Raw genomic sequence first — 19,925 nt, 5'->3', positions numbered from 1 at the left:
ACGACTCCAGGTAACCCAGTGTCTCCAGAACCAGGGCCGGCTCAGAGTAACAACAGAAGTTCAAAAGCACTTCCTGTGCACCAGGCCCTGAGCTGAGAGCATGGCGTATACCACAGTCCTCACGACCCCCCTTCAAGGCCACTCCTGCCATCCAGAAGCAGCCCACCCGGAAGCAGCATTTGTAGTTAGAGAACTCCCGCACGGCCCCACTGATGGCAGGTGGGGGCGGGGATGTGAGGAGCTGACCCCAGCTGCTGCCTTCATGGCAATTTCTCAAGCATCCCTCTCTCCAGACACACGAGGGACCTGCAGGGTGTAGGTGTTTGCCTGTTTCTGTCTCAAAATAGTACGGTTTAGGCCCTGGAGGGCCAGGCCAGCCCCACGTACATCCGTCAACAGCGGTTGGATCCTTCTCTGCACTCCTGGAGCCTGGGACCCGTGGCCCCTGACCCTTCTATCTTACGAGCAGAAAGCCCGTGCCCCTTGGGTGCAGGGCGTGGGGGTGCAGGAAGAGCGCCTCTGCAGGGGGATGACCCCAGTGGGCGGGCTGTGGCGCATTTGGATAGGGTGTGAAGGAGGGAACTGGTGCTGAGGATGGGAAGGTACAACGGGAGAGCCAGGCAGGGAGTGTTTCGGTCCTTGCCGGGCCAGTCGGCTTTGCTGGACCATCCTGGCCCCTTCTGCAACACCCCAGTCCCCGCTGATAGCACCTGGGAGGTGTGGGGTAAGGGCCAGCTGCAGAGAACAATGGCGCCCTCCACCCTGGAACCATCAGCGCGCAGTCTCCCCACCTGAGTCCCTGCCTTAGCTCCCCTCCACCCAAAACACCCTGCTTGGGTGGGCTGATGGTCCAGTTCTTTATTTAGAAACCTGATTGTTCAAAAAAACATGGTGGTTCTGCGCCCACCCTTTTCTTGGCTGGGATTGTGCTGGGGGAGACGGGCAGCGTTCTCCGCTTTCGGGCGACAGAGGTGAAGGTTCCCCACCTTGGAAGGGCCAGCGGGAGGGGCCGTGTGGCCAGGAAAGGGAGAGGAGCCTCCCGAGGCCCCCAGGGGGAGGGGGAACAGTAACCCCCTGGCAGTGGGGCAGGGGCCTGCTGAGCCCACTGCGCGCGCCTCCCTGCAGTTCAGGGCCCATACCAGGGAGGGCCAAGGACAGGAAGGGGATGCCGGGAAAGTCTGGGAGGGCAAAGACCATGGGCAGCACACAGCCCACAGCCCTCCACGCCCTGAGCTGGGGCCCGCAAAGTCCACAGCTCAGTGCCCTCTGCTGTTGTGCCCTCAGGGGCCCCAGGGGTAGGGGAAGGCTCCAGATTCCCAGGGGGCCTTGCGGCGGCGGTCTCAGAAGTCGAACTCATCCAGGTCCCCGGTGCCCTCGCCGCCTCGGGAGCCCCACACCCGGCGGTAGTTGCTCTCCAGCTCCTTCTGCCGCTGCCGCTCTTTGTGCGCCTCTTCTGCTCCCTGCACCTGCGGGAGGGCTGGGTGTGAGCTGGGGGACACCCTGGAGTCCTGGCCGGCCTGCAGCAGAGGCAGGGAGCCGTGCGCGGGGCAGGCTGCCACCCGCCCAAGCGGGCAGCAGGACCACACTGTCCACGGTACCGCGTGCCAGGGGGGCAGCAGCAGGGTATATGTGTGTGGTATGTGGTGTGTTGTGGTGTGTGTGTGTGGTGTGGTGTGGTGTGTGTGTGGCGGTAGTGTGTGTATGTGTGGTGTGGTATGTGTGTGTGGTGTGGTGTGTGTGTGTATGTGTGGTGTAGTGTTGGTGTGTGTGGTGTGTGTGTGTGTGTGGCATGGTGTGCTTGTGTGTGGTGTGTGTATGTGTGGTGTGGTGGTTGGTGTGTGTGTATGTGTAGTGTGGTGGTGGTGTATGTATGTGTGGTAGTGGTATGTGTGCTTGTGTGTGTGTGTGTGGCGTGTGTGTGTGTGGTGTTTGTGTGTGTGTGGCATGTGTGTGTGTGGTGGTATGTATGTTTTGTGTGTGTGGCATGTGTATGTGTGGTGTGCTTGTGTGTGTGGTGGTATGTGTGCTTGTGTGTGTGTGTGGCGTGTGTGTGTATGTGTGGTGTGGGGTGTGTGTGTGTGGTGGTATGTGTGCTTATGTGTGTGTGTATGTGTGGTGTGGTGTGTGTGTGTGCTTGTGTGTGTGTGTGGCATGTGTGTGTGTGGTGGTATGTATGCTTGTGTGTGTGTGTGGCATGTGTGGGTGGTGGTGGTATGTATGCTTGTGTGTGTGTGTGGCGTGTGTGTGTGTGTATGTGTGGTATGGTGTGTGTGTGTGGTGGTGGTGGCATGGTGTGCTTGTGTGTGTGTGTGTGTGTGTGTGTAAAGGCCAGGACTCAGGACTCCACGGGTAGGACACCCCTCACCAAGATGTTGAAGAAAATCTCCTTGAGGTTTTTCGTGTCCTCGTCGGTCAGCCAGCGCGCGTCCTCCTCCGCGCCTTCAGCCCCCGGCCGGACGATTTTGATCTCGATCTTCCCTGGGAAGGAGCGGAGCGGGCCGTGAGAGGCCGGGTGGCCCGGGCCTTGTGCGGGCAAGCCCTTGCAGCAGCTGGCGCCCGCCGCCCCAGGGCCCACCTTCCGCCGGGAGTCCCTCCCTCTCCAGCAGCTCCTTCACCAGCCCCTCGATTTGTTTCAGCTGCGGGTTTTCCCGTTTCATCTCGAGGACAGTCAGATCCCGATTGGGGCCTCCGTGACGGAGCTTGGTGACCCGGACCCGGACTCTGTGCTCAGGATCCTCCTCTTAGAGGGCGACACACACAGGGAGACAAAGCAGGGCCGTGACTCCAGGGTGCGGGGCCACGGTGCTGACCTCTCCCTAGGCCCTCGGTGGGCCTGCGGGCTCGATTCCACTAAACGTGGAGCTGAGCCGGGGCTGCCTCCCTGCGCCGGCCTACACAACTCCTTCTCCCCACGCCCCCCCCAGTAATCCTGCCCATCACCTGTAGGGAAACAACTGGGCTTCCCAAAGCTAAGATCGGGCCACCTGCACCAACAGAGGTGGGTTTAAGAAGCAGGCTGGGAAGCTGGCGTGGTGCTCCACACGCTGGTACTTCAAAGGAACCTCAGTATTCACGGAGCGGATGGAGGCTCTGAGACCGGGGTGATGCACCTGCAATGGCTGGTGGCCACGCCCACAGGGGAGGCCAGGAGGAGGGGTGCAGTGTGGGGGCATCCTTCATGGATGTGGTCTCACACTCACTCAATTCCTGCCTGCCGATCACAAGGCGCCCAGCGTGGGCCCGGGCACTGAGCGAGCACACAGGAGCAAACCAGAAAGGCAGACACACGCGCTCTCCCACTGCTTTCCGAAAGGATGACGGGAGGTAACCGAGCGGGAGGGCAGCGGGGCGAACAGCGTTCCTGAGGGCAGCTAGAGGCTGAGTGCCCCAGGGGGGAGGCGCATGGCGCCCCAGGCCGGGCAGCGGGCCGCGGGCCTCTCTTACCTGCAGGCTGCGGCGAAGGGGGCGGCTTTCTGGCGACCACCTTCCTCCTCCTGTGCTTCGTCAGCAGCTCTGGGCTCTGCTTCTCCTCCAGCCTTTTGATGAGCTTGCTGAGAGTGGACGTCAGAGCCAGCATGGCTCGATCGCGCTCCGACTCCTTCTTCAGCCCATCAGGGTCCAGCTCCTTCTCTGTCTGGAACGTCCAGCAGGGGTGGCGAGTCGAGGCCAGCAGGCCACAGCCCGTCAGAGTCCAACACCGAGTGGCACCCCTGTCCCCGACCCGCCCTGCGGCCCCCAGCCTGGGCGGCGCCGCGGGGCCGGCGGAGCGAGGCCTACCTCCTGGATGATGCTGTCCAGCTCCCGCTCCATGCCTGCCTTCACCTCGGCGCGGAGCCGCTCTCGGTCGGATGGGAGCAGGATCCCTTCCAGCTCCTTCTCAAACTCCCCCAGAAGCTGCCGCTCGTCCTCGTCCTCGTCCTCATCCCCGTCGTCCTCTTCTCCCACCTCACCCGGAGGGTCCGCATCACCCTTGTCCTTCCCCTCCGGTTCCCTCTGAGCGCCTTCTGGGGCGTCCTCGTCAGGCTGCTCTTGGGCTGTGTTTGGCTTCCCCTGGGAGGAGGAGGGGGGAAGCGGTCAGGGTTTCCTGAGATGTCCGAGGGGCCAGGCGTGGTGGCTGCAGCAGGGGGACCCGGGGGGCATGAAGGGCGCCAGTTGGCTCTTCAGGGTCCGACTCAGGCCCAGGTCAGGGCTGGCTTTTCAGATGCCCCCAGCCAGGAGGCGGGTTCCACCCCTCCCTGAGCGGGGACCACACCTTTTTCGTTCCACCTTTCAGCTCCTCTATCAAGCGAATCAAGTCCGCAGGACTCCGAATGACCTTGACCTGCACGTTGTTCTGAAAATCTGAGATGAAAGGAAAGGCATGGGCTTGTTGTGTCATAAATTCACTTCTGACTTCTAAGGAGAAGGCCAAGGAAGGACCTGGCTCCTGTGTCCACAAGTCTGTGTGGTACAGGAGCCGGGGGGAAACACCCCCCCCACACACACACTTTCCAGGGAGCACTGGGTCCCAGGACGCGCAGGCAAAGCGGGTGTGAACCTTCCCCAGTGCATTGCACACTTCAGGGCCTCTTGGCCAGGACTCCAGGCTTCAGGGGCCCACAGCAGCTCTTCCCTGGCTCCTGTCCTTTCCTTCCCATAAACCTTGGCCATCGCTTGTCTACTCGCTTCTGGGCACCCTGCTCCAGTCACTGATTTGTTCCCGTTTAATCTCCCCACAAGCCTGGACAGTGGGCTTTCTAAGCCACACTTGGTGAATACAGAAATGGAGGTGAAGTGAAAGTGGCCAGGGCTACAGAGTCAGCAGGTGATGGAGCCGCTAAGTTCGGCTACCTCCCCAAAGAGCACTATTGTCTACCTAATGGTATTACCTGGAGGGCAAAGTGGATTTGCCGCTGGTCTGGCTGCCCGGCCTCCCTCCTGGTTCACCTCCACCCTGCACCCACACCACTGCCAGCCCCCAGATACACTGAAGCAGAAAGTTAGGGAGACAGGAAGGTGCGCCTCACCGCTGGGAGGGCCTGGAGCCGCGTCTGCTGCCTCCGGATTCAGGTCCTGCTCCTGACGGGGAGCAAAGAGCAGAGTCAAGTACAAAGGCTGATGCGTGCCCACCGTGCTCTCCAGGCAGTGGTTCTGGGGATGTCCTTGCATCCCCAGGGACAACTCAGCTTGAGCGACCCCCCTTCCCAAAGCCCAGCTCCAGCCTCAGCAGAGGGGAGGGGGCTGGGGAGCTGGCTCACACCTCCGCCTCTGCCTCCTCCCCTCTGGGGGCCTGCTCCTCTGGCTCGTGAAGCATCTTCCAGAAATCAGCTTCCTTACTGTCGTCCTTGGCTGGGCTCGCACCTGGGGTACAGAGAACGGGGGGAATCTGAAAGGAGGGGAGAAAGGACGGGAGCAAACAGGACAGGGGACACGCCCCTCTGTTCCCAAGGGTCCCTGGCACTGTTCCGGCCCGCCCCATCAACCAGCACAGGGCACTACGGAGAGTGAAGGTCAAGCCCAGTCCTACCTGCTCTCTTTGGGGGTACTGCCCCAGGCTTGGCCTCACTCCACATTTGGGGCTCTAGGTCTTGCACCTCCTCTGTGACTTTATTTTCATCCTGCTTTGAGTCTGTGGACAAACAGCACACGGGCAGCATACAGACCGGTTCCTCTGGGCAATTCCACTCTATCGTCTACTTGCCCCCCCCCCCCATATGTCCCCTTCCTCTCCTCCCTCTTCTGGGTGCTCACCGTCTTGCCTCTGCATGTAGGCCAGGTACTCCTCGGGCTGCAGGGAAGGGTGGCAGAGGATAGCCTGCGGAGCAGCACTGGGCGGGGGCCGGAGGAGAGGGTGGGGGCAGAGCCGGGGGGTCCGAATGGTCAGCACATAAGAGCAGGACAGGGGCTCGTCCACGCGGTCAATGTAGTCCCCGGAAATGCCTGCACTCTCATCACAGAGGAACTGCCGGGACACAAAGGTTGAGGGGCTCGTGATGGCCCCCAGCACCTGGCGTGCGCTCTGAGAGCGGGTATGTTTCATAAAGCATGGCTTATGTGCCAGGCACTGTGCGCGTCCAGAAAATATGGGGCTTTGCAATTAATTATCACAAAAACCCAAGGAGGGAGAGACTAAGTGTCTCAACTGTGTGGCTCAAGGAACGCAGGTCCAGTGCAGTGAAAGCACTTGTTCAGGCTGGCTACTGGTAAGGGGTAAAAATGGGAAATGAACTCAGGCAGCTCCACTTCCGATCCAGCTCTCTGCTGTGGCCTGGGAAAGCAGCAGAGGATGGCCCAAGTGCTTGGGCCCTGCACCCACATGGGAGACCTGTAGGAAACTTCTGGCTCCTGGCTTTGGATCGGCTCAGCTCCGGCTGTTGCAGCCATTTGGAGTTTACCAGAGGATGGAAGATCTCTCTCCCTCTGTCTTTCCTTCTCTCTCTCTCCCTCTGTAACTCTTTCAAATAAGTAAATAAATCTTTAAAAAAAAAAAAAAAAAGGGAGAGAGCCTGGAACTCCACTTAGGTCTATGGACAAGGACCCAAGCACTTGGCCCATCTTCTGTTGCCTTCCCAGGCACATTAGCAGAGAGCTGGATTGGACGTGGAGCAGCCAGGGCTCAACCCGGCACTCTGATATGGGACACCAATGTTGCAGGCAGTGGCTCAACTTGCTGTACCACATAGCCAGCCCTTAAGAGCTGATCTTTTGAAAAGATCAACAAAGGGATTAAAGCATTAGCCAGACTGACCAAGGAAACAACAGAGAAGACTTAAATTAATGCAATCAGGAAAGAAAGAGGGAATGTTACTACCAACACTACAGAAATAAAAAGGATTGTAAAGGAATACTAGGAACATTTACATGCCAACATGTCAGATAAGTTCAACAAAACAGATAAATTCCTAAACTACCAAAACTGAAGCAAAAAGGAAAGAGATAGACTAGTAATTAAAAAATCACCCACTCAGAAAAGTCTGGGCGGATGGGTTCACAGGTGAATTCTATCGACCGTTAAAATACAATAAATTTCTTCACAAGCTCATTTAAAAAACAGGAGAGTCTCTCCAATTCATTCTAGGAAGTCAGTAGTATTCGCCTGATACCAAATGCACAAAAAGACATCCTAAGAAAAGAAAACCCCTTTTGAGTTCAGATTCCAAAACTCTCCACAAAATACTAGTCAACCAAACTCAGCAGTATATAAAAAGAATTATATGCCGGGGCCGGTGCTATGGCAAACAGGTAAAGCTGCCACCTGCAGTGCCTTCGTCCCATATGGGCGCCAGTTCAAGTCCCGACTGCTCCACTTCCGATCCAGCTCTCTGCTAATGGCCTGGGAAAGCAACAGAAGATGGGCCAAGTCCTTTGACCCCTGTACTAACATGGGAGACTTGGAAGATACTCCTGGCTCCTGGCTTCAGGTCAGTGCAGCTCTGGCCACTGCAGGCATCTGGGAGTGAACCAGCAGATGGAAGACCTCTCTCTCTCTCTCTCTCTCTGTCTCTCTCTCTGCCTCTCTGTATCTTTGCCTTTCAGATAACATAAATAAATTTTAAAAAGAGGTAGAATTATACGCCATAACCAAATGGAATTTATACAAGCAGTGTGGGTTGGGTTAACATAAAAATAAATACACAGTATCAATACATGTATAGGAGAGTCTAACCAAGGCAGTTAGGTAAGAAAAGAAGGTAAAAGTCATATAGACTGGTAAGGAAAAATGTAAAACAATCTATTTGCAAATGACCTGATCTTGTATATAGAAAATCCTAAATAATCCACTAAAATAGGAGTTGGAATTAATAAATAAGCTCAACAAGTTTCAATATTCAGGAATCAATTGTTTATATACTTGCAATAAAAACATCCCAAAGTGGAATTTTTAAAAATTCCACTTGGAATAGAATCAACAAGAATAACTAGGAAACACGGTCGGCACTGTGGTGTAGCAGGTAAAGCCACTGCCTGCAGGGCTGGTATCCCATATGGGCGCTGGTTTGAGTTCTGGCTGCTCCATTTCTGATCCAGCTCTCTGCCAGTGAGTCTGGGAAAGCAGTGGAAGATGGCCCAAGTGCTTGGGCCCCTGCACTCACGTGGGAGACCCAGAAAAAGTTCCTGGCCCCTGGTTTCAGATCCACCCAGCTCTGGCCATTGAGACCATTTGTGGAGTGAACAAATGGATGGAAGATTTTTCTCTCTCTCTCTCTAATTCTGCCTTTCACATAAAAAAAAATTTTTTTTTTTTTTTGACAGGCAGAGTGGACAGTGAGAGAGAGAGACAGAGAGAAAGGTCTTCCTTTGCCGTTGGTTTACCCTCCAATGGCCGCCGCGGCGGGCGCGCTGTGGTCAGTGCACCGCGCTGATCCGATGGCAGGAGCCAGGTACTTCTCCTGGTCTCCCATGGGGTGCAGGGCCTAAGTACTTGGGCCATCCTCCACTGCACTCCCTGGCCACAGCAGAGCTGGCCTGGAAGAGGGGCAACTGGGACAGAATCTGGTGCCCCGACCGGGACTAGAACCCGGTGTGCCAGCACCGCAAGGCGGAGGATTAGCCTAGTGAGCCGTGGCGCCGGCCTAAATCAATTTTTTTAAACCTGCTGTGCCACAGGAATGGCCTCAAGACTTGTCATTATATACTTTTAATACTTTTTGAGTTTTATATTATGGGACAGAATTATCTATTTAATAATTAGGAATTTAAAATACCCATAGAAACCTAGTAAGATACATAAATAGCATTTGTAGAGAAAATTTTTATGAGATGTATTACTGAAAGTGAATGAACCAGGAGTTCATTTCAAGGAGTTGAATAAAGAACAGCAAAATAAGTTCAAAAAAGTAGAAGGTAGGAAAATAAAGATGAGAGTGGAAATTAATAACATGGAAAACAAATACAGTAGATACGTTCAACAGAATCAATAGTTGGTTCCCTGAAAAGGCTGACAGAAGTGAGCCTCTGGTGAGGCTGACAAGTAGCAAAGGGTGAAGGCAAAAGCAACCCAGGGAGAATGAAGAAAGAAACCTAATTAAAGATGCTACAGGAATTTGACTTTACAGGTGAATTCCAGCAAACATTCATGGAATAAAAAATTCAAATCGGGTGCAGTCATTAGGCAGAGCCATTAAGTTGTCACATGAGACACCTGCATCCCTGTCAGAGTACCTGGGGTGAGTCCCTGCTCCTCTGTGTCACAGCAGGTGATAGCTTAACTGCTGGGGTCCCTGCCACCCTCGTGGGAGACCTGGATTGACTTTTGGGCTCCTTGCCTCAGCCTGGCCCAGCCCTGCTGTTGTGGCTATTTGGGGAATAAACCAGTGGAAGAAAGATCTCTCTGTGTTGGTCTCTCTGACTTTCCAATAAAATTAAATAAATAATTTTTTTTAATTCAAATCTCCCAAGTATAAAAAAAAGTGAGAGCATTTTTAACTTACATTTTGAGACTAGCTAACCCTGTTCACAAAAACATTATAAGGACAGTACTAGAAAAAAAAAGTACATGTCAATATCTTTCATGAATAGGTACACAAAAGTCCTTCAAAAAAATTAACAAATTGAATCCAGCAAGATCCAGAAAGGGCAGTCAAGAGCAACGTATCTGATCAATTTAGGCCCACCTCAGGCAGGCAAGTTTGGTTCAGTCTTTGAAAACCTAAAAATTATTTTATTTCAAATTAAATATAGCCTTAAAACATATGCAGGAGAAATGTGCAATATTACAAAATCCACCATCACAGTGGGAATTTTAACAGACCTCTTTTTTTTTTTTTTTTTAAGATTTTATTTATTATTTGAGAGGTAGTTATAGACAATGAGAGGAAGGTCTTCCATCTGCTGGTTCACTCCCCAAATGGCCGGAACTGCACTGATCTGAAGCCAGGAGCCAGGTGCTTCTTCCTGGTCTCCCATGCGGGTTTCCCAGGCCACAGCAGAGAGCTGGATTGGAAGAGGAGCAGCTGGGACTAGAACTGGCGCACATATGGGATGCTGGTGCTGCAGGTGGAAGATTAACCTACTGCGCTACAGTGCCAGCCCCAGCACACCTCTTTCAATAATCACTGGCCCATAATTATGGCCAGTGCTGTGGTATAGTAGATTAAGCCTCAACTTTCGGCGCCAGCTCCCCATATGGGCGCCGGTGCTGTGGCACAGCAGGTTAACACCCTGGTCTGAAGCGCCGGCATCCCATATGGGTGCAGTTCAAGACCCGGCTGCTCCACTTCCAATCCAGCTCTCTGCTATCACCTGGAAAAGCAGTAGAAGACGGCCCAAGTCCTTGGGCTCCTGCACCCGTGTGGGAGACCTGGAATAAGCTCCTGGCTCCTGACTTTGGATAGGTGCAGCTCCAGCTGTTGCAGCCATTTGGGGAGTGAACCATCGAATGGAAGACCTTGTTCTCTCTCTCCTCTCTTTGTGTAATTCTGACTTTCAAATAAATAAATAAATCTTAAAAAATAAAAAAATTTTTAAATTTTATTTATTTGAAAGACAGAGTTACAATGAGAGGTAGAGACAGAAACAGAGAGAGGTCTTCCATCCGTGGTTCACTGACCAGGTGGCCACAATGGCCGGATCTGTGCCGATGCAAAGCCAGGAGCCAGAAGCTTCTTCTGGGCCTCCCACATAGGTGCAGGGGCCCAAGCACTTGGCCATCTTCTACTGCTTTCCCAGGTACAATTTCAGGGAGCTGAGTCAGAAATGGAGCAGCTGGGACAGGAACCAGCGCCCATATGGGATGCCAGCACTTCAGGCCAGGGCTTTAACCCGCTGCACCACAGCGCTGGCCCCTGCTACTTCAGTTCTGATCCAGCTCTCTGCTAATGGCCTGGGAAAGTGGTGGAAGATGGCCCAAGTGCTTAGGCCCCTGCACCCACATGGGAGACCTGGATGAAGCTCCTGGCCCCTGGGTTCAGATCATCCTGGTTCTGGCCATTGCAGCCATTTGGCGAGTGAGCCAGCGATAGAAGACCTCTCTCTTTCTCTCTCTCTCTCTGTCCTTCTCTCTGTAACTCTGCCTTTCAAATAAATAATCTTTAAAAAAAATAGTGATTTAGTCAACATAAAATTAGAAAATCTGAGCAAGTCTTGAACTGAGTAATTAGAGAACATTTTTGCTTTCAAGCACAAACATACTATTTTAAGAAATTCACCACTGAATGAAGTCTCAATGATCACCAAAATAATCATTCACACAATGGCATACATTTTGAAATCAGCAGCAATCATATAAAAACAACAAAAGCAAAATATTTGTTTAGAAATATAAGAAACAATTATAAGTAAGTCTGAAGCAAAGTGGAAATCAGAGTGAAAACAGAAACACCACACTGTAACTCTGAGGGATGCGTCCAGAACAATGCTCAGAACAAGGCGCAAGGTTGAAGTGCCTCATCAGGGAGGCAGACAGACAGAAAGCTGGTGAGGGGAGCGTCCTGCCCCAGGACTTACAGGAAGAGCTGCAGCTCATGCCAGGGACGGGGGATGATCTTCCTAATAGATAAAGAGCTCTTTAAAAATTGAGAAGAAAAAGATCAACAAGCCATCAGGAAAATGAACAAAGAATTTGGACGGTTGAAAGCGAACAGTAAAAAAAGAAAGAGGCTCTTAAATAGAGTAAGATTACACATCTTAAGAGAAATGCAAATTAAAGCTACATTAAGAAACCATTCTTTATCCCATGCCTCGCTGATGACTGGCCCAAATCCAAAAGTTTAAAAACATACAGGGCTGGCATGGCTGTAGGGAAACTGGCGCTCTGGCACATTGCTCGGAGAAATTTGCCTAAGTGGGGTGAATTGGCAATACATATGAAAACTACATGTCTATTTCCAGGAACTGCATCTACTTAGACTCTGTAGGTACAAGATGACTCCCAGTGGCACCGCTGTGTTCATAAAAGATTTTTTTTTTTTTTTGACAGAGTTAGACAGTGAGAGAGAGGGACAGAGAGAAAGATCTTCCCTCCATTGGTTCACCCCCCAAATGGCTGCCACGGCCACAGCTACACCAATCCAAAGCCAGGAGCCAGGTGCTTCCTCCTGGTCTCCCACGCGGGTGCAGGGCCCAAGCACTTGGGCCATCCTCCACTGCTTTCCAGGGCTACAGCAGAGAGCTGGACTGGAAGAGGAACAACTGGGACTAGAACCCAGTGCCCATATGGGATGCTGGCACTGCAGGTGGAGGATTAACCAAGTGAGCCACGGCATTGGCCCCTCATAAAAGATTAAAACAACCTAAAAAGGACCAGCATGGTGGCACAGTGGATTAATCCACTGCCTGCGACACTGGTATCCCATAAGAGCACCAATTCAATTCCTGGCTGCTCCACTTCTGACCCAGCTCCCAGCTAATGCACCTGGGAAAGCAGAAGATGGCCCAAGTGCTTGGGTCCTGCTACCCATATTGGAGACTTGGATGGAGCTCCTGGCTCCTGGCTTCCACCTGGTCAAGCCCCAGCCATTGTGGCTATTTGTTGAGTGAACCAGCAGATGGAAGATCAGTTGATCTCATTCTCTCTCTCCCTGGCAAGTATATAAAACAAATCTTTAAAAAAAAATATTTGCCACGGAATGCCAAAAACAGTGATTAGTGAAAAAGTAAATGGATACTACTAATGTGTGGCACAAAGCAATGTATCCTGATCTATGTATGGATAATAAAGGAAGCGCAGCAATGCTTGTGGTTGCAATGAGAGGGTGGGCTACCACCGTCTCGTCAGCACTTTACTCCTTTTTCCAAAAAAAAAAAAAAAAAAAAGCTATCTGAAGCAGATATGGCAAAACATGAACATCTGTTTAACTTGGCCGTGGATTTAGGGACCTCTGGGACATTATTTTTTGGTGTGTTTGAAATGTCACATGATTAAAGATAGGAGTGCAGATTCAAGTCGTTCCAGACAGCTAGCCTTTGTCCCATAAGCCCACGAGGCTTCACCACACCTGCCTACAATCACACATGTGGCCGACTTGGGTGGTCCACCAGGGCGTGAGACCTAAAAATGAGAAGGGACCAGATGGCAAGGCCCTCATCTTTCTACCAGCAAAATCCGCAGAGTCCACAGCAAATACTCCACCCTGTGTGCAAGTTCCAAGCCCAGAGCCTTCCTAGGGTTGGAACTTGCACAGACACAGAGGGTGCAGTATTTGCTGTGCTCCCAACCCCATCCAAAGCCTCTTCTCTCCTGCTCTCCCATCATCCTTTCTCCTCTCTGTACCATGTCCACCCAACAGCATTTAAACGTGCTCTAGTCTGTTCCATCTCAAAACACACATCAATAGCAGAGCACATGCCTTTCCGGGTAATTCCATCACAACGCAGGGCTTCAATCACAAAGGACGTGAGGAGACTCCCAGCACCTGGGTTCAGCTCATCCTCTCTTGAGCTGTGCAGCCACAGACCCACAGCCTCCTTAGCAATTTCCACTTGGAGGCCGGACAGCCACTGAAATCATCATGCCCGTATGCAAAGCCAAATTCACCACGTTCCCTCATCAAGCCCACTCCCCTTCCTGCTACCTCAGGAGCATCGGTCACCATCTATGCAGTCGCGCAAGTCGGAAACCTGGAAAAGCATTCTCAACCCCTTCTATCAGGTTTTGTCCCCCTAAATCTCTCTCTAAAATGTCATGTTTCTTCATCCCAAGGCCACCTTTCTTTCTCACCTAGTAATCCATAATTCTTCACATAATTCACTGGCTACACATTGTCTCTTGGATTGTCCTAAGTGCTCCACACACACAGCTGGAGTCCCTCTCGCCCTGTGACCTGTCACCTAACAACTGCCCAGCCACCTCTCCCAGTGAGCCTGCAGTCCCTGGAGTATCTACTGATCCAAGGGACAGGCCTCTTGTCTCCAGGCCTCTTGCATTCCTCATTGCGCCTTCCAATGAGAAGCCATGGAGAAGCCGGGCCCCCGCCCCTTCCACCCTTCTGCACCTGCTGGACTAACTCCTCACCCCCCAACCAACAGCTCTCAGGTCACTTTTCCCAAGAGGTCTCCCCTTGACCCCAGACTCACTCAGTTTCCTTGTTTTGTACTCCCCAGTAATCTGTGTTTCACCGGTCACTGTGGTGTTTTTGTTTTTTTAAGATTTGTTTGTTTATTTGAAAGGCAGTGCAACAGAGAGGGGAAAAAAGGAAAGAGAAAGTAAGAGCTCTTCCATCTGCTGGTTTACTCCCCTAATGGCTGCAAGGGCCAGGTCTAGGTCAGACCAAAACCAGGATCCAGGAACTCCATCTGGGTCACCCACATGGGTGGCAGGTGTCCAAGCATTTGGGCCATCTTCTGCTGCCTTCTCCAGCTGCATTATCAGGAAGCAACACAGCCAGGACTCAGTCTGGCACTCTGATATGGGATGCCGGCACCACAAGTGGCAGCGTAACTCTGTGCCACAAAGCTGGCCCTGTCACAGTATCTACCCAGTGTGTTGTGCCGTCTAGTTAACACCTGTCTCCTGAGAGCAAGACTCATTTCTCAGTCACCATTTTATCCCCGTGCTGTTACAGTCCTTGGCACAGGGCATACATTCAATATTAGGAAATATAGCCTTTGTCCTCCGTTCGTGGAATAGTCCAGGCAGACACTCAAAGAAATAATTAGAGTACAGTGAAGTGCTATGAAAGGTTCTATACTTGGGAGGTGTGTGGCCTCGGTTAAGAAACCTGCATCCCAAATCAGAGGACCCAGCTCCAGTCACTGGCTCTGGCTCAATCCCAGCTTCCTGTTGAAGTGGACACTAACAGGCAGTGCTGATGGCTCAAGTAGTTAGGTCCCTGCCAACCACATGGGAGACCTGGACTGTGTCCCCAGCTCCTGGTTTTCATCCTGGGCCAGTCCCAGTCGCTGCGGGCATGTGGGGGAGTGAACCAGCAAGTGGGAACTCTCTCTTAATAGATAACTGTTCTACTTCCCTCTGCACCTCCACCTCAAGCCAATGAAGAAATGTTTTAAAGACTGCACATTCCTGTGCGTGTGGATGCTTGTGGGCACTTCAGAAAGCCCATAGAGGAATGGAATTCAAAGCGGAATAAATCCATGCACATGGGTATGAAGCAACTAACCAGCCTCTGGGTCAGCCAGGAAAGGCGCCATTTGAACCAGCTGTCATTCATTCCAGTCAGTCACTGAGCAATTTCTGGGCACCTACTTGGTACCAGGCACCATTCCAGGCGCTGAAGATACCGAAGAAAACAAGACAGACACAGGCCCTACCTTCCTGGAGCTTATTCTACCAGTGGTAGACAGAAACAGATACTGAATTTTAACAAATAGGGTAATTTCAGGCAATGATTCGCACTCTGAAGACTAGAAGACACTGTCCACGCTCACCAGTTCAGGAGGAGAAGCACATGCATGTGTATGTCAGGTGGCCCTGTGTGGCAGTGCCCTTAGAATGTAACCCAAACGAGGGAGGAGCCAGACTTTCAAAGGTCTGGGGGAGGACTATCCCAGGCAGAGGGAACAATGAGAGTCACTGGTTCAAAGGACAGAAGGCGGCCAGTGTGGCAGAAACACGATGAGTATTTTTATCTCCAGCCTAGATCTCGCCCTGAATTCCAGACCCACAGAGCTAAATGCCAACCGCACATGCTGCGGGGATGTCTGATAGGTACCTTGACCTGCGTATGTCAAAAACCAACTGAACTGCCTCCCCCAAACCTGCTCCTTCACACGTCAGGAGATGACGATGCTGTGGTTCCAACAGCTCACACGGAAACCTCTGGGGTCACCCTTTCCTCTCTGCCACATCCCATACGTCAATAAATCTTCTCGGCTCTACCTTCAAAACAGAGACAGAATCTGCCTATTTCTCACCCTCTCTGCTGCTACTATTCAGGTCAGTGCTGAAGCACAGCAAAATCAGCGACGGTTTTCCAGCGCTGGGAGAGAAGTGATCTGTGGTTACAGCGGCAGACTGGAGCCAGCTCACGAATCAGCTCACAAGAGACAACTGATAAATCTGGGGAAATGTTGCAAGACAGCAGACATCCTGATGTGGGCATGACTGGAGTATTTGGACCACAGATATTGGCAAATGTTACAATCAGGACTCCTCCTCCAGCACACCTACCCTGCCCAGGGATCTGGGCGGTCAACACTTACTAGCACACACTGCACATACAAATCTGTGTTATGGGAAGGTGTGGGGAGCAACTCGGACTAGACTAAGTTACTGGAATTAAGACTTATTCTATGCATCTGCTCTCCCACAATATGGCGCTGAGAAGGGAGAAACAGCTTCTACACAGCTGCCTCCAGTTCAACCAATAAACAGCAGGACCTGCTCCTGATTGGAGGAGAGCAGCGTACTCGGCGTGTGGGTAGCAGAGTTGGGATTGGCGGAGGAGGACTATAAAGGAGGAGAGAGACAACATGCACCAGGAACATCTACGGGGAACATCTATCTGAGGGAACACCTGTGCAGCCCCTGAGAGAGCCGGCCGGCGGTGTGCCGCTCTCCCGCGGAAGTGGGGAAAGTGGCAGGGGGAACCGCCCTTCCACGGAGGTGGAAGGGACGGTAGCCAACCCGGGAAGAACCAGCAGCAAACCCGGGGAGGGCCGAGCAGACAAAAGAACAGCGCAGGGTCCTGTGTCGTTCCTCCACGAAGAGGGGGAGCGACAGAAGGTAAGGCTGGTGGGTGGCATGTGGCAGGTGTGTGTGCTTGTGAATGCATCAGAATCTCCTGAGGCTCTCTGCCCACCACACGTCGGCATGCTGAGGGGCATTTGTTCAGAGGCCATTGGTTGGGGCCAGCGCTGTGGTGTAGCGGGTAAAGCTACCACCTGCAGTGCCGGCATCCCATATAGACGCCAGTTCGAATCCCGGCTGCTCCACTTCCAAGCCAGCTCCCTGTTACGGCCTGGGAAAGTAGTAGAAGATGGACCAAGTCCTTGGGCCCCTGCACCCATGTGGGAGACCTAGAAAAAGCTCCTGGCTTCTGGCTTTGGATCGGTGCAGCTCCGGCCATTGTGGCCAGTTGGGGAGTGAACCAGCAAGGGAAGACCTCGCTCTCTCTCTGCCTCTGCTTCTCTGTGTAACTCTGACTTTCAAATAAATAAATCTTAAAAAAAAAAAAAAGAGGCCGTTGGCTGCAATACAGGTACCAACCACAGAAAACAAAAGGTGAGTTTTAAGATACGCCTAGAATGAATGGGCTGTGTTATTCATGCTGAGAGAATTAGACTCCTTTCCTTCATCTTACTTCTTTGTAATCTCAGATTCACTTCTGCAATTCAGACTGCATATCTCACGAGGACAGGGGCTGCACACTCACCACTGCATTCCCACGTGGCCCACAAACATGGCAAGACCCCACTGAGGAGTTGGTTAATGACGACAGGGGGCTCAACGTGGAGCAGGAGTCAGGTGACAGGAAGGACAAATGTGGGGGGGTGCAAGGACGTGGTTGGGGCACAGACGGAAGATCTGGGAACTACTGGCCTGAAGGGCATGTGGATAGCCGGCACTGAAACAGGCGGCTTACCCCTTCGGGTTTAGGGCCTGGGAGAGCCCCACCTCACTGTCCCAGGCCAGCCTGCCCTCCTCCTCTAGAAGGGGAGCTGTCACTGAGGGAGTTAAGACTCACCCGAACCTCAGCCTCCCGGGGCCTCCCATTGAGGTCGCACTTGGACCCGTTGCCATAGGTCTGGCTGTGGTAGCGTTTCAGGCGATGCTGCTTGGAGGCCTGGAGAAGACATCGGGCCGCAGGGAGAGGGTGTGAGAAAGACGGCAAAGAGAAAGGATGGCACCCCGTCCCTGCTGGGACCTTGAGACCTCAGAACCCTGGCCCTAGGGCACTGGGTCCTAGTGGCCAGCAAGGCCCTAGAAAGTCGTCGGTGAACCTGACCCTCCCCTTCTCTCCAGATCTTTCATCCTGCAGCCCAAAGCCCTTTCTCCTCCAGGCCCAGGCTCCCGCCACCTTGGCTGTTTCGTCATCCCAGTCGAAGGCCGATTGGTAGTAGCCGAGATACAGGACTTCACCTTTGATCTCTGAATCTGCAAGAGAAGCCACAGGGAAGCAGTTACTGTCTTCTAAGAGGAGGCAGCGGGAGGAGGGCTGGGGAGGCGGCCACCTTCCACACAGGGGAAACGGACGAGCGAGTCACCTTCCATGTGGTACTGCTGGATGTGGCGTCCATAACAGAACTCGTACGTCCACCAGTCTTTGGTCTGCCAATTACAAAACGAAGAATGGGTGGGCCCAGATGCAGATGTCTCTTCTCGGAACCAGCCCTGGGCTCCAAGACACATAACCTCTTGTCTACTTCTCATCTCCCTCCACCTCCACGCTCAATTCTCCAGCCCCTCACTGAGAAGGAAGAGCTGTTTTCCTTCTGTGACACAGAGAACCCCAAACTCTGTTCTCTGCCTGGGATCTCCCACCTTTTTTGTTTTCTTCCAGATTTTGTTTTTAATCCTTTGCCTTCCATAAAGATAAGGAATCGTGTTATCCTTGAAGCACTCAGAGCAAGTCAACTAGCACTCCTGGCACTATGCTAAGCACCCGGAAGGCAGCCATGAGCAAGACCAAATGACCTCATGGAGCCACATTCTAGAGCTTGGGAGTCAGACCAAAAATAAACAAACTCATTCAGTTAATATTCATCTCCTGAAAAGTGCCATTATAATAAAAAAAAAAAAAAAGTGGGATACTGTGACGAGTGACAGAAGGGGCTGACTGCAGGAGGTAGGCTTCCCCGAGGAGCCGCCCCTCCTGTGCCACAGTGACACCTCCTAGTCTGAGATCGGCCGTCCCGTGTCTCAGGTTGCAGGAGTCTGCTTCTTTCCTGGCTGTGTTACACGCCCACAGGTGACCACTCCCGGCCTTCTAAGCTCCTACAGGTTCCCCAGGTCCCGCTCGCACTCGTTGGCACCGCAGCTGTCAGAGCGGCTGCCGGTTCCCAAGCCCGCGCTCCGTCCCCACAGGCCGTCTCACCTTGAGCAGGCAGGGAGCATCTCTCATGGGGCTCAGCAGCTCCGGGATCCCAGGCCCTTGGTACGCGGGTGTCTCCTCCTCCCTCTCCCGCTGGAAGTGGATAGCTCCAGCGGGCAGGCGACACTCGTAGCGCTGTTTGTACTTGGAGGAGACGATCACCACGTCCGAAGCTTGGTTCTGGGAAAGAAGGGAAGGTCGGGGGCTCCGACGCAAAGAGAGGCTGCGATTATAGAAAACACCCGGATCCCTCTGCGGACCCTGGGGAGGAGCCCAGGCGGCTACAGAAGGAGCCAAAAGGCCTCCGTGGTCTGGGGGGCACTCCCACTTCTCCACGGAGGCGGAGACTGGGTGTTGCACCGTGAACCCCGACCTGCAGGCTGACAGCTGGAACTCCTCTCCCCCCAGGCCCCGGGCCCCAGGGAATGGGTCTCAGGCTGCGATCACCAGGAGTCACTGTAACAGCCCTACCTACTCTTCCCGATCCCCTTAGGCTCCCCCCAGCCTCCGCACCTGCCTTTCTTTCTCTACCTTCTCTCCTCCTTCCTCTTCTACCTCGGACCCTCACCCCTCACACGCCTTCTCACCTGCCCTCCCAAGACTGGCAATGGCAGGATCTCGATTCCATAACGCATTTCACTCAGCTCCTCCAGGTTCAAGCTCCCAACACCGCCGGTCAGACTTGCAGGTAACAACAGCCCCAGAAGCAGCAGCCCCAATAGGCTGGACAGCAGCGTTTCCGCCGCCATCTTTCGTTCCCCTTCTTAACCAGAGAAGCTCCTTCCGCCCTAAACCTGGCAGCGGCCTCACCCCTCCCACTAGCGCCGCAAGTTCTCATTGGCTACACGTTCTGTCCCTCTCACGTACCTGATTCCCATTTGTAAACGTGGCTCCAAAGTTCCCGGGGAGGTGGACCACGACGATTGGCACAATCAATCACTGCGCGTGATTGGCCAGAGATGCCAACCAATCAACGACGAGATTAGACCCCCACCCCTTATTCCCCCAATTCCATAG

The 19,925-nt window shown here is 53.0% G+C and overlaps 1 protein-coding gene across 2 annotated transcripts; it reads right to left on the bottom strand.

Annotated features, from left to right (window-relative positions):
• Positions 1 to 843: 843 nt before the first annotated feature.
• OS9 (OS9 endoplasmic reticulum lectin) lies at positions 844 to 19,720 on the bottom strand. 2 transcript variants are annotated; one of them, XM_051832895.2, is made up of 15 exons: positions 19,496 to 19,720; positions 18,912 to 19,088; positions 18,082 to 18,145; positions 17,895 to 17,971; positions 17,562 to 17,660; positions 5,731 to 5,941; positions 5,507 to 5,608; positions 5,240 to 5,340; positions 5,007 to 5,058; positions 4,253 to 4,341; positions 3,778 to 4,050; positions 3,445 to 3,634; positions 2,576 to 2,740; positions 2,366 to 2,478; positions 844 to 1,466 (listed from the first exon to the last, which is right to left on the bottom strand). In XM_051832895.2, the coding sequence occupies exons 1-15, from the start codon at positions 19,655 to 19,657 to the stop codon at positions 1,341 to 1,343; spliced, it is 2,001 nt and encodes a 666-aa protein (XP_051688855.2). In that variant the 5' UTR covers positions 19,658 to 19,720; the 3' UTR covers positions 844 to 1,340. The 2 variants fall into 2 exon arrangements, with proteins under 2 accessions (XP_051688855.2, XP_051688856.2); XM_051832896.2 differs by lacking the exon at positions 2,576 to 2,740.
• Between the last annotated feature and the right edge of the window lie 205 nt (positions 19,721 to 19,925).

This window comes from Oryctolagus cuniculus, chromosome 11 (assembly GCF_964237555.1).
Source record: "Oryctolagus cuniculus chromosome 11, mOryCun1.1, whole genome shotgun sequence".
Taxonomy (NCBI): Eukaryota; Metazoa; Chordata; class Mammalia; order Lagomorpha; family Leporidae; genus Oryctolagus; species Oryctolagus cuniculus.
This window is presented reverse-complemented; position numbering and strand designations above follow the sequence as displayed.

Excerpts from the sequence above, each read along its gene's own strand:
- OS9 (XM_051832895.2), bottom strand. The coding sequence starts at position 19,657 with ATGGCGGCGGAAACGCTGCTGTCCAGCCTATTGGGGCTGCTGCTTCTG. Across the intron at positions 5,609-5,730 it reads CTACATGCAGAGGCAAGACG|ACTCAAAGCAGGATGAAAAT; the intron begins GTGAGCACCCAG and ends GTTTGTCCACAG. Across the intron at positions 1,467-2,365 it reads AGATTTTCTTCAACATCTTG|GTGCAGGGAGCAGAAGAGGC; the intron begins GTGAGGGGTGTC and ends GCCCTCCCGCAG.